This window comes from Aspergillus versicolor (assembly GCF_001890125.1).
Source record: "Aspergillus versicolor CBS 583.65 unplaced genomic scaffold ASPVEscaffold_1, whole genome shotgun sequence".
Taxonomy (NCBI): domain Eukaryota; kingdom Fungi; phylum Ascomycota; class Eurotiomycetes; order Eurotiales; family Aspergillaceae; genus Aspergillus; species Aspergillus versicolor.
The window spans coordinates 3,778,957-3,789,658 of NW_024467524.1; the positions used below are offsets into that span (position 1 = coordinate 3,778,957).

At 50.2% G+C, this 10,702-nt stretch overlaps 3 protein-coding genes across 3 annotated transcripts; 2 read left to right on the forward strand and 1 right to left on the reverse strand.

The window, feature by feature from the left end:
* Positions 1–38: 38 nt before the first annotated feature.
* Positions 39–1,440, reverse strand: ASPVEDRAFT_36626 (kinetochore subunit FTA4 family protein). Its single transcript, XM_040811250.1, has 4 exons — positions 1,149–1,440; positions 842–1,010; positions 717–779; positions 39–663 (listed from the first exon to the last, which is right to left on the reverse strand). Exons 1-4 carry the CDS (start codon positions 1,312–1,314, stop codon positions 357–359), a joined length of 705 nt encoding a protein of 234 aa, XP_040662988.1. The 5' UTR covers positions 1,315–1,440; the 3' UTR covers positions 39–356.
* Positions 1,441–1,762: 322 nt separating this feature from the next.
* On the forward strand, positions 1,763–4,053 carry ASPVEDRAFT_78957 (60S ribosomal uL18 domain-containing protein; the record flags this gene model as incomplete). The annotated part of the gene is made up of 4 exons (XM_040816629.1): positions 1,763–1,816; positions 1,871–2,515; positions 3,094–3,134; positions 3,192–4,053. The coding sequence occupies 4 exons, from the start codon at positions 1,763–1,765 to the stop codon at positions 4,051–4,053; spliced, it is 1,602 nt and encodes a 533-aa protein (XP_040662989.1).
* A 2,317-nt stretch (positions 4,054–6,370) lies between these two features.
* ASPVEDRAFT_122372 (putative cell wall biogenesis protein Mhp1) lies at positions 6,371–10,116 on the forward strand (the record flags this gene model as incomplete). The annotated part of the gene is made up of 3 exons (XM_040805976.1): positions 6,371–6,422; positions 6,474–9,386; positions 9,452–10,116. 3 exons carry the CDS (start codon positions 6,371–6,373, stop codon positions 10,114–10,116), a joined length of 3,630 nt encoding a protein of 1,209 aa, XP_040662990.1.
* Between the last annotated feature and the right edge of the window lie 586 nt (positions 10,117–10,702).

The following is a 10,702-nucleotide window of genomic DNA, read 5'->3' on the forward strand; positions in this document are numbered from 1 at the left end:
CTGTTTTGTTAAATGTGAGAAGTAAGAATTATGCGGCAGGAAGAAATAATATATCGCGTTATTTTTTTCTATTTTCATCACGCTCCTGTCACTCGCACTTGCTGCAGCTGCAGTCAGGTCCAAGTATAGTTTGCCCCTTGCAACTTATTTCGAGAAACCAAGCAATAATCCCAAATCTTTACCAGCCAGTGAAGTATCCGGGGCAATACTTATGTAGCTTTTTTCCCCGTCGGCTCTTTCAGCGCTTCTGTGTCACCGGGTTCGGACAGGAACTGAAAAGCAACTAGATACGGGCTACGAGAATACATGTCAAGTAAACTCTGGCAGTGAGGCTTGCATATAGGACTATATACTGTTCAATCCATGTCTAGAAGCGCCGCAAGCTTCTGCTCCGATCCCAGCACGTATGAAGCATCACCTCCACCGTCATGATCCGTCTGCGTCTGCGCTATGCGACCACTAACCCGTGCGACCAGCATCCGCATCTTCTCTAGTTCTCGGATTAGTTCTCCATCCCTTGTGACTAGATTGGGCTGAATATTATTTTGCGGTTCGTTAAATGGCTCCAGGAGACGATGGAGCTGTCGCAATTGGTCTAGGCGCCGTTGTCGCTGTTGCCGCAGACTATCAAGGTTCGCAAGACGTTCTCGTAGGCGCTTGTACCTGTACAACGATGAGTCGGATAAAAGTGAAATTTGCCGTACAGGGGCTCAAACCTAAGCTGATCATCTTCGCTTGTTGATCGATCGTAGAGCTCTTCAGGGAGCTGGGTAATATTTCTTGCAAAAAAAATGTGTCAGGCAACAGATTCGTGGGATCAATGGCGAGCGCGAAAACTCACGGGTGACTAGATAAATCGACAGTTCTGTCGACACCTCTTTCCAGTGAAGTCACCTCACGAGTAGCCTGGCTAATCGATGACCAGTATAGACTTGCGATTTGTTGTGACACATGTTGGATCGCCTGAGAGGAGTAAACAACGCGATTGTGTTGTTTCAAGGCCGCGTTAACTAACGCAGAGGCTGGTTAGTATTGAGAGCAACATGTGGGGAGAGTGCAAATAGAAAAAAAAAAAAACCCAGCAAAAACAGTGAATGTAAATCACTGCATGAATCTTGCTGGCAGCACGGCGAGTATATGGCACTTACACTTCTGTAGCACCTCCCCAACCACCTTATCACTCAGGTCCTCCTCCGAGGGCTCTGCGGCATAGCTTCTCCAATCCTCTGGGGCTTCAAGGCTCTCCGAAAGGATGCGGACTTGCGTCCTAATGAACGACGACTTCAGTTCGGCGATGGACCGCGAGGATTCCATGGCCCCATAATGGCTGCAATGCTATGCTGAACAAGGTGTTTCCCACCGAGACGCGTTGATGCTATCGATAACGGCCGCCAACATTGTCACGTGATTTCAGGCGAGTTGCCGACACCGAAAGAAAAGAGTATATAAATAGGAGGTATTTTTCATGTTTTGTGAACAGAATCAATGTTCGTAGTGTCTTCAGATAGCTGAAATAGTATGCTCATCTAGGTAGTCCTAGTTGTGATGTGGAATGTCTTCCTCGGTCTAGAATCACTGCCCATGGCCGATACATACCTCGGCAACCCAGTTCCCCCAAGTTTCTTACTCCGCAGACAACACGCAAGGAAAGCTTCCCATCATCAACAAAATAACTACTCGATATCTGCTGGACAGTGAAATTGAATTTCCTAGCCCCGTGTTTACAAAACCAAGATCTCGGACCCATTCTTGCCGCTCCACCATGGCGGAAAGTCAACGGCCGGTGGGCCTGCTCTTCGATATCGGGGGAGTTTGTGTAAGCTGATAATAACACTCATGGTATCAGCTACATGTGCTAATTTCAATACAGGTCGTGTCGCCATTCCAAGCCATCTTAGACTATGAGATTGCTCAGAACATACCGCCTGGATGGGTGAACTTCAGCATCTCCCGGACATCACCACATGGCAGCTGGCACAGATTGGAGCGGGGCGATATCAAAATGGACGCCGAGTTCTTCGCTGGATTCAATAGGGACCTACGGGATCCCCAACTGTGGAAGTTATTCAACGAGGACCTTCGGAAAAAGAACCCGAACAAAGTCCTAGCATTGAACCCACCATTGCCCGAGGTAGACGCGGAATGGTTATTCTGGGAGATGATGCGAATATCGAGGACGCCCGACCCCTTCATGTGGCCCGCGTTGAAGAAGCTGAAGGAGTCTGGCAAGTTCATCATGGGGGCTCTGTCGAATACAGTCATCTTCCCGGACGGCCATAAGTATAACGACGACACCATCGGGCGCAAGGCGTTATTCGACTTCTTTATCTCATCCGCACATACTGGCCTAAGAAAACCCGATCCGAAGATATACCAGGCTGCTTTGGAGGAGATGAATGCGGCTGCTCAGAAGAAGGGACTAAAGCAGCCAGTGCGAGCGTCTGATGTGGTGTTTTTGGATGACATTGGCCAGAACCTAAAACCTGCTAAGGCGATAGGGTTCCGAACAATCAAGGTAAATCTTGGACATATAGAAGATGCAGTGAAAGAGCTGGAGAAGGTCACTGGGCTTCGGCTGTTGGAGGAGCAAGCTAAACTATGAGGCTTCTTGTTGACAGTTACATAGTAAATATCTAACACGAGATAGATGCTAATCTTAGAGTCAATGCGATCAAAATCGATTATCTCTTTGTAATTCTTGGCAAGGTTGGGTGTTCTTGCTCTTGAGACAGCTTCTTAAAAAACTCTTGGCGGTGTCCCGCAGCCTCGTCGCCGACCACACTGTAGAGATGCCCCGGGAGTTGGATGCAACCAGTCTTGGCGCACTAGCGAAGGCCCGTCCACAAATTCATCCCACGAAATTTCCCAATTTCTTCCTCTGCAGCCAACGTCGACAACTCGGTCCTCAGTCCGCCCAACAGTCAAAATGGTGAGTATTTACTGCCATCCGTGAAAATAAGCGACGTTATCGCCTTGTTTCTGGCCTATCTATTGCAATCATGAGTTTTCTCGTGGTTTCCGGGTCTTTGCAAGATGCTTCGGATGAGGGTTACTTCTGAAGCGCAAATTGCTGACTCGAGTGTTATCTGGTAGGCCCCTTACCAAAAGACCGTCAAGTCCAGCGCGTACTACAGGTAAGCACGCACTCGTGAATCTTTTATGTGAAGTTTGCATGCTAACAATTTTTTTAGTCGCTACCAGACCAAGTACCGCCGCCGCAGAGAGGGAAAGACCGACTACTACGCTCGTAAGCGTCTGGTCACCCAGGCCAAGAACAAGTACAACGCTCCCAAGTACCGCCTGGTCGTCCGCTTCACCAACCGCGACATCGTCACTCAGATCGTCTACTCTGAGCTCACCGGTGACAAGGTTTTCACCAGCGCCTACTCTCACGAGCTCAAGCGCTATGGCATCACCAACGGTCTGACCAACTGGGCCGCTGCCTACGCCACTGGTCTCCTCCTTGCCCGCCGTACTCTCAAGAAGCTCGGCCTTGACGAGGACTTCACCGGTGTTGAGGAGGCTGACGGTGAGTTCAGTCTCACCGAGGCTGCTGAGACCGACGACGGTACCCGCCGCCCCTTCAAGGCCTTCCTCGATGTTGGTCTTGCCCGTACCTCCACTGGTGCCCGTGTCTTCGGTGCCATGAAGGGTGCTTCCGACGGTGGTATCTTCGTTCCCCACTCCGAGAGCCGCTTCCCCGGTTACGACATCGAATCTGAGGAGCTCGACGCCGAGACTCTCCGTAGCTACATCTTCGGTGGCCACGTTGCTGAGTACATGGAGGGCCTTGCCGATGACGACGAGGAGCGTTTCCGTGGCCAGTTCCACAAGTACACCGAGAACGAGATTGACGCTGGTGAGCTCGAGGACCTCTACACCGAAGCCCACAAGGCTATCCGTGAGGACCCCTTCAAGAAGGATGAGGATGCTGGCTCCAAGAAGTCCAAGGAGGAATGGAAGGCCGAGAGCAAGAAGTTCCGCAAGAACAAGCTCACCTACGATGAGCGCAAGGCCCGTGTTGAGGCTAAGATCCGTGAGCTTGCTGCTTAAATGTTTTCCTATTAGGGAGGCGGATTGATCGTGCTTGATACATTTACTGAGTGCGATAGTCAGAGCAAAAAAAATTTTACCTTGCCAACAATAAAGGGTTTGCCAAGTCGGCGATTCTTCAGATATCCTGTAGCTTGATGATTTTCACGACTATGTTTTTGTGTTTTATGACTTAGGGCTTACTTCTGGAGCATTATGGGTGCGGGGAATTGAAATGGCTTAATTTTCTTCAAAGCTCCAATAAATTGGCCGACTTGTAGATTTCGTACATATACAGCTCCCAAAGCCCTGAGTCCTTTTGTTCTTCGCTCGCCACCCCCACCCACTACGTATCTACAGTCTACACCGCATGTGGACACTCGCTGCCGAAGGTGCGCACCCAACCAGCTCCGGGACTTCTCCGCTGGGATACATTTGCCTACTTTATGACCATATGGGAAAAATACAAACGTCGGCCCTTTCTCCGTTTCTTCTAAGTGCGATGGCCGTGTATTTGATGCCGCGAGACCCGCGAACTATGCTTCCAAATAAGGTATCTTCTCTCGTGGGAGCTGTGATCCGCCATCGTTGATCCAAAGAGGATACCTGCGGGTCTTATGGAACTTGCGATTCACACCGTAGTGGACTCCTATCTCTCCTGAAGAATTAAGGCTATGATCTGGTCCACGACACTGAGTGAAATTCCACCTAAAAATCTCAGGTGACACGACCGTTGGGCTGGTGTAAGGAGAAGGAACCAGAACACGGCACACATAACAGCAGTTGGCAGTCAGCATTCAGCCCAAATGCCCACCGACAAGAATCAAACGATCAGCATATTGGAGCGATGGTTGACGGTTGTGGAATGGCCACCACAACTCCACAGTCTTGGAGAAGCGCGGGCCATCAGCTGACTTGCCTCAGGGCTCACTGGTAATATTGGTAATGTTACTAGTCGTATATAACCAATACGAGGGCCAGGCTCAATCTATAGAGGGGAAAGAACTCTACCTCCGTGAACCTTGCAGTAATCGCCCTCGCATGCGTCCTGCTCGCCAACAAATGCTTTGCTTTTTGGTATCCTGTGTAACGTTGAGGGCGATCAAACAGGAGGCTGGTCGGCGGCGCGAATTTCTGACCACCTGCATTTTTCCCTTGCACAACTTCCCTCGAGGCTTGCGACATTGGTCTCGATGGACCGGAATATCCACTTGCTTGCTGTGTCGGAGAGAGACAGTTCAACGCTGAACCAGTAAGTAGACTAGGCCAGGCGCCATATCCTCAAGATGTAAAGGGCGTTCTCCAACGGGCGGCAATATCCCAGTCCCTAGCGGGAAACCTGAGCGACGACTTTCTATGCAAGAAAATAGCGCACGATTGTCGGATTCTGGAAGGATCTTGACCTCTTCGGCATCATCGGCCTGCTGCTTCGCTGAAATATAGAAAAAAAAAACCTGTTGACTATGCGAAGTAGTGGATGTACAATATTCGAAAGAGAGGGAGTCTCGGAGTTGGCGACTCCGCCCGTGGGATTTCCACTGAGTACTTGACTGGGTGTGGACGGTGTAAACGGCTGGAATTGCAAGTTTCGGAGCCCACCGGAAGGATATGGAATTCCGCTGGGCAAAAAGGCGTTTAGCGGGCCGCCATCAAGAAATCCTACGCAGTTTTTCTTCCCACCGTGACCTTTGCGATTTGTCTGGACTTTGGATCGGAATGCTGGAGTAGGAGAGTAGTGGGCTGTAAGAAGCTTAATGAGGGTAAGTAATGCTGGCTAGTAATTACCGAACGATACTGCCGGTCAGAAGGGCTCCCACTTGGTAATGAACGTCGTGCTGGTGGTCCCAGGGATCACGAAGGATGCTGAGAAATATTGCTCTTGCCGTGGTTAACAAGAACAGTTATCCACCTCTTGTCCTTGGCAAGTAACTCTTTATCAATCCATTACTTTTCCCTCATCTTACCGCCCTCTCCTCCTCGCACTTCAAGTTCGCTGCTCGCCCGCTTCCCTTGCGCCGTCTTCGTCCTCCCATCCCATGTCCACCAGTCCTTAACGTCATACCATGATTACCGCATTATTTCAGCTCCGCCGCATTGACAAAATGGAATTTCGCGACCATCACTACTACTTCTACTACTAAATTCCAAGGAGATACCTATCTCCACTAGCTCAGGACGCTGCGATACGGTGGCAAATTGTTCCACAGCTAGAGTTGAAACTGTGTTCTCGAATAGAGCCGGGGGTTATGTCTCTCTAGTTAGGCTCGACTAGGAACTTGACGGTCACATCTGCATCACTCATATATACTACACTACCTCTGATAAGAGCAGTCTCAGAATGGAGAACGTTGAGACTGTTGATGTGAGTTGGCTCCATCATTCACATAAAGGTACGCTCGTGGTTTTAGCGCTGGGAGTTTGAGCAACCTAACCTTCACCAGACAACAACCTTTCTCGCTGCAGATCCGTCTCGTCTTTGTCTTGCGACAAGCCTGGCAATGATGTGGAAGCGGCAACGCCGCAGCGCTCCCATTCCTACAAAGCTCCGTCACCGAGCAAGAGCTCTCCAAACCCGCAGAATGCCTCCGTCCCCGCGGGCCCGGTGCTCGCCGAATCCGATCCTAACAACACCAGCGCCCGATCTGAGAAGGAGACCAAGCCTAGTGATGCAAATTCGAGCAATGGAACATCCCCAGCGTCGGATCAATTCCCGAAGAGTGCACCGAAACCAATCGGGCGCCGAGGCTCGTGGATCTCAAGTCTTAGTTCAAAGTTCTCATCCGGCTCTACCCCTCCGTCGCAGTCCAACATGAAACCTCAAGCAACACCGAAACCGAGCCCACCTGCCTCAAAACTAGACATGCATAACCCATTTGGAGCAGCATATTCGCCGAAGGATAGAGAAGAAGAGAAAAGGGACGAAAATACGCCGCTCACGTCTAGTTCACCTCGGGGCCCTTCTTTTCTGCAAAGCGCATTTAGGAAGTTGTCTTCGTCCGGCTCTGGAGGGGGGAGACCAGCTCCTGCCAATGGTTCTATTTGCCAGCGCCGTACGTTGAACATTGATAAAAATCGAGATAGATGTAAAGTTCCCGATCTCAACCAAGCGAAGCTGCGGCGGGTCGCGTTTTGCGTCGATGTTGAAATTGCGGGCATAGCCCCCCGAGAGTCTGATGAGGAAAGCCCGCCTTCAAATACACCGCGTCGTCATCTCGATATGAATATCTCTAAGCCGAAACGAACAAATTTGAAATCTAAGACGAAGGACGAGGCCGAGCCATTGAAACGTGCGCATAGTACGCCCGTGGAGAAAGAGGTATCAACTGAGGAGAATATCGCCCCGAAGGACAGTCCTCCGACGATGCCATCGGATGAGGCTAAACCCAACGACGAAGTGAAGGAGCCCACAAGGAAGCAAGAAAAGAAAAAGCGATCCGAAGAGGAAAGGCGGGAACGAAGGGATAGGAAACGGAGATTAGCAGAGGCGAACGGTTCCATTCCCATGCAATTGACAGCCGATGATCACGAGAGCGGACCTAGGAACATTACAGCCGTCCATAGTCGATCTGGGACGCAAAATCACCCAACGACTGATCCTATTCGGATTTACCGGCGTTGTTGTCAACTACGTGAGACACCCGTTCTGAAACGAATAGTGGATGAAATTTCGTCACCTTCGTCAACGCTTGCGGAATCCCCTGGGACCGTCGCTGTGCTTGACCTCACAAACTTTCCAATGACTTCTGAAGATATTGCGACTTTCAGTGATTGGTTAGCTGTGGTACCCGTTCGAAAACTAATTCTTGAAAAATGCGCATTGACGGATGAGGCCGTCCGTGCCATCTTGTCTGGCCTTCTTTCGACCAAAACCGTCGAGCAAATGAGGCGCAGACGTGGGAAAAACAGGAAAGCAGATCTTCGTGAAGCCGAGACGATAGAGAGATTCAGCGTTGTGGAAAGGCTATCTTTGAAAAACAATCCGAAAATCGGCCCTGAAGGATGGCGCCATATCAGTCTGTTTATCCATCTCTCCAAGTCCCTCAAGGCTATCGACCTCACGGGTATTCCGCTACCCTCATCTCCCATTCCGTTGAATGATCCCACGAATTTACCTCCGAAAGTAACAAACCCTACTTGTGCTTCCGCAACTATTGATGTGGTTACCGTATTTTCAAACTCTCTTTCGCAGCGCTTCGGTGGCGATCATCTCGAGGAATTGCTACTTAGCGAATGCAAGCCTACAACGGAAGAGGTGAAAAAGATTTGTGATGCTGCGACATCCGTTGGCTTGCGGAGGCTAGGCTTAGCTAACAACGGAGTGACTCGGGGAGGCCTGGAACATATTGTGCGATATCTGGAATCCGGCAAATGTGAAGGCTTAGATCTAGGAGGGAACCCTATAGGGGACGACCTGGATCTGATCACCAATGTTATCGAAGATCACCTTCCTCTTTATGCACTCAGTCTAGCGGACTGTTCTCTTACGCCCTCTGCTATCTCTCCGCTGCTTCAAGCGCTGGTGCGCCTCCATAACCTTCGGTTCATTGACGTCTCTCATAACCCAGCGTTATTCTCGACGCAACCGGATGCGTTATCGACTTTTAGACGTTTTCTCCCCAAAATGCCTCAGTTGAAGCGTATCCATCTGGCTGATGTCAACCTTTCTTCTGACCATACGATTGCTCTTGCGGAGATCCTTCCAGAATGTCCTGGCTTATGCCACTTGAACATATTAGAGAATCCCGCAATTGTTGCTCTCGCATCCGCGACAGATCCGGAAACCCAAGAAGAAGCATGCGCAGTCTATGCGTCCTTGCTCGCTGCGGTGCGTGTCTCGCGGACAATCATAGCCGTGGATATTGAAGACCCAAGCGCAAAGAATAACGAGGTTGTCAAGGCCTTGGCATCTCAGATAGTGGCATATTGTCTTCACAATCTCAATCTTGCAGGCGGCGCTCTTGAGGCAGAGCTCTCCGAGAATCTTGATCCGTCCCTTCCGGGGACAGCGGTCCCGATCCCTGAGATCCTTCAGCATATTGTTGGCAACGGCACTGCTGAGGAAGGGGCCGAGGACGACGATGAGCCTGCTCCCGATGAGGATTATGTGATCGGAGGTACAGGTGTGGTGAAAGCATTGGGAGTATGCCTTGGCAACCTGGATCACCATGTGCCAGGAGATGTGTCCGGACCTCCGAGTGGTACAACAACACCTAGGCACCGGAAGTCTAGGTCGCTAGCAGCTAAGCGACCCCGCGACATGTCCAAGAACCTCTTGGAGTCGGCTCGTGGTATACGTACCAGGATCGAGACCGCGCTTGTGCGTGAGGATCGTGCAGGCAATGATGCCAACTACAGTAAGTTTTTACTCGTCCCACTTTCAGAAGCCGACGTTACTGATTTTTCCCCTCTACTTTATCAGGACGCCTTCAATTCCTCGATTCTACGTTACAAAAAATGATTCAGCGCTTCGAGGATGAATACCCTGAAACCCGGGTCATACCACAGGTTGGGAAGCCAAACCAGGAAACAAGCTCTCAGAATTCAGGGGATGATGGCGATCTTGCCGCAAGTTTCGGGAATGTGCAGTCGGCTGGCGCCACTGCTGATAATGATATCGCAGTCGATGATGATGAAGGTGATCAGTATGCTGTTCGTCTCTCGCGGGCAAGCTCTATTACCTCGCTGCATTCCCGTGCAATGACATCCGAAGAGGGTCATGTCCACCGTCTTGGGCAGAACATCCGTCGTGATTTTATCAACCCTCTGGACCAGAATGAGGAAGGAGAGTCAGATGAACCGATGGACGAGTTCCATCTCACAGCTCTGCGAGACAAATTGGATCGTTTGCACGAGGAACAGACCCGTTCCCAATTTGAGAGCGTTGGGGCCGACAAGGCCTTCCAGGAGCTGGGCTCAACGGTCGAAGAGTTATGGGCTATTCAACGGCAGGATACTGAAGCCTATGAAAGGTTTAAGCAAAGCCAGATTGCTGCTCAGATTAATAGTGGGAGAAGGACGCCCTCTATATCCGACACCAGCAGGACCAGAACAAACAACCCTGGTCCCGACCAGCCATCTGCTTGATGATTTAGCGACACGCTTTTCGATGGCCTCACCCGCCATCGATAGCTTATTTACGTTCTATTAGCCACTGTATTGTTGACTCTTTATTATACCCATTTACCGGTACATGTCTTCCGCTTCCTTTGCATGATAATTAGCATATATCTCGACAAAGCGTGTTTATCTATAGTTTCTTTGATTTCTCTGTACATCCCTGTACCTTTATGGGTTTGATTTTGTTCGGTTTTTGTATGGTATGTGCATATTACGGCATCCTCTATTCTACGTTTTTGTCTCTCAGAGACATAACCATGCTCAAGTATGTCGAAATACATGAATACTCATAGCATATATCGCAGTAGGGGTCTCATATAGTAAATATCGAGTTTCGAAAATACTGTGTGGTGGGAGTCCACGTGACATCATAGTTGGGCGACCTCGCACTTTGGCCTGCAGCCTCGGCTTTCTTCACATGCATCGACCCCAGCGGAGCTTGCGGAGAGGCGGAGAGACCCCATTATCCACTGCATTATTCACCGTGCCCATGTCATCATTCTTCCTTCACTCGCAACTCCTCGTCATTCAGCCCAGTGTCTGGCGTGTTTCC

Excerpts from the sequence above, each read along its gene's own strand:
- ASPVEDRAFT_36626 (XM_040811250.1), bottom strand. The coding sequence starts at position 1,314 with ATGGAATCCTCGCGGTCCATCGCCGAACTGAAGTCGTCGTTCATTAGG. Across the intron at positions 1,011-1,148 it reads TGGGGAGGTGCTACAGAAGT|TTAACGCGGCCTTGAAACAA; the intron begins GTAAGTGCCATA and ends CCTCTGCGTTAG. Across the intron at positions 780-841 it reads GTCGATTTATCTAGTCACCC|AAATATTACCCAGCTCCCTG; the intron begins GTGAGTTTTCGC and ends TTTTTTTGCAAG.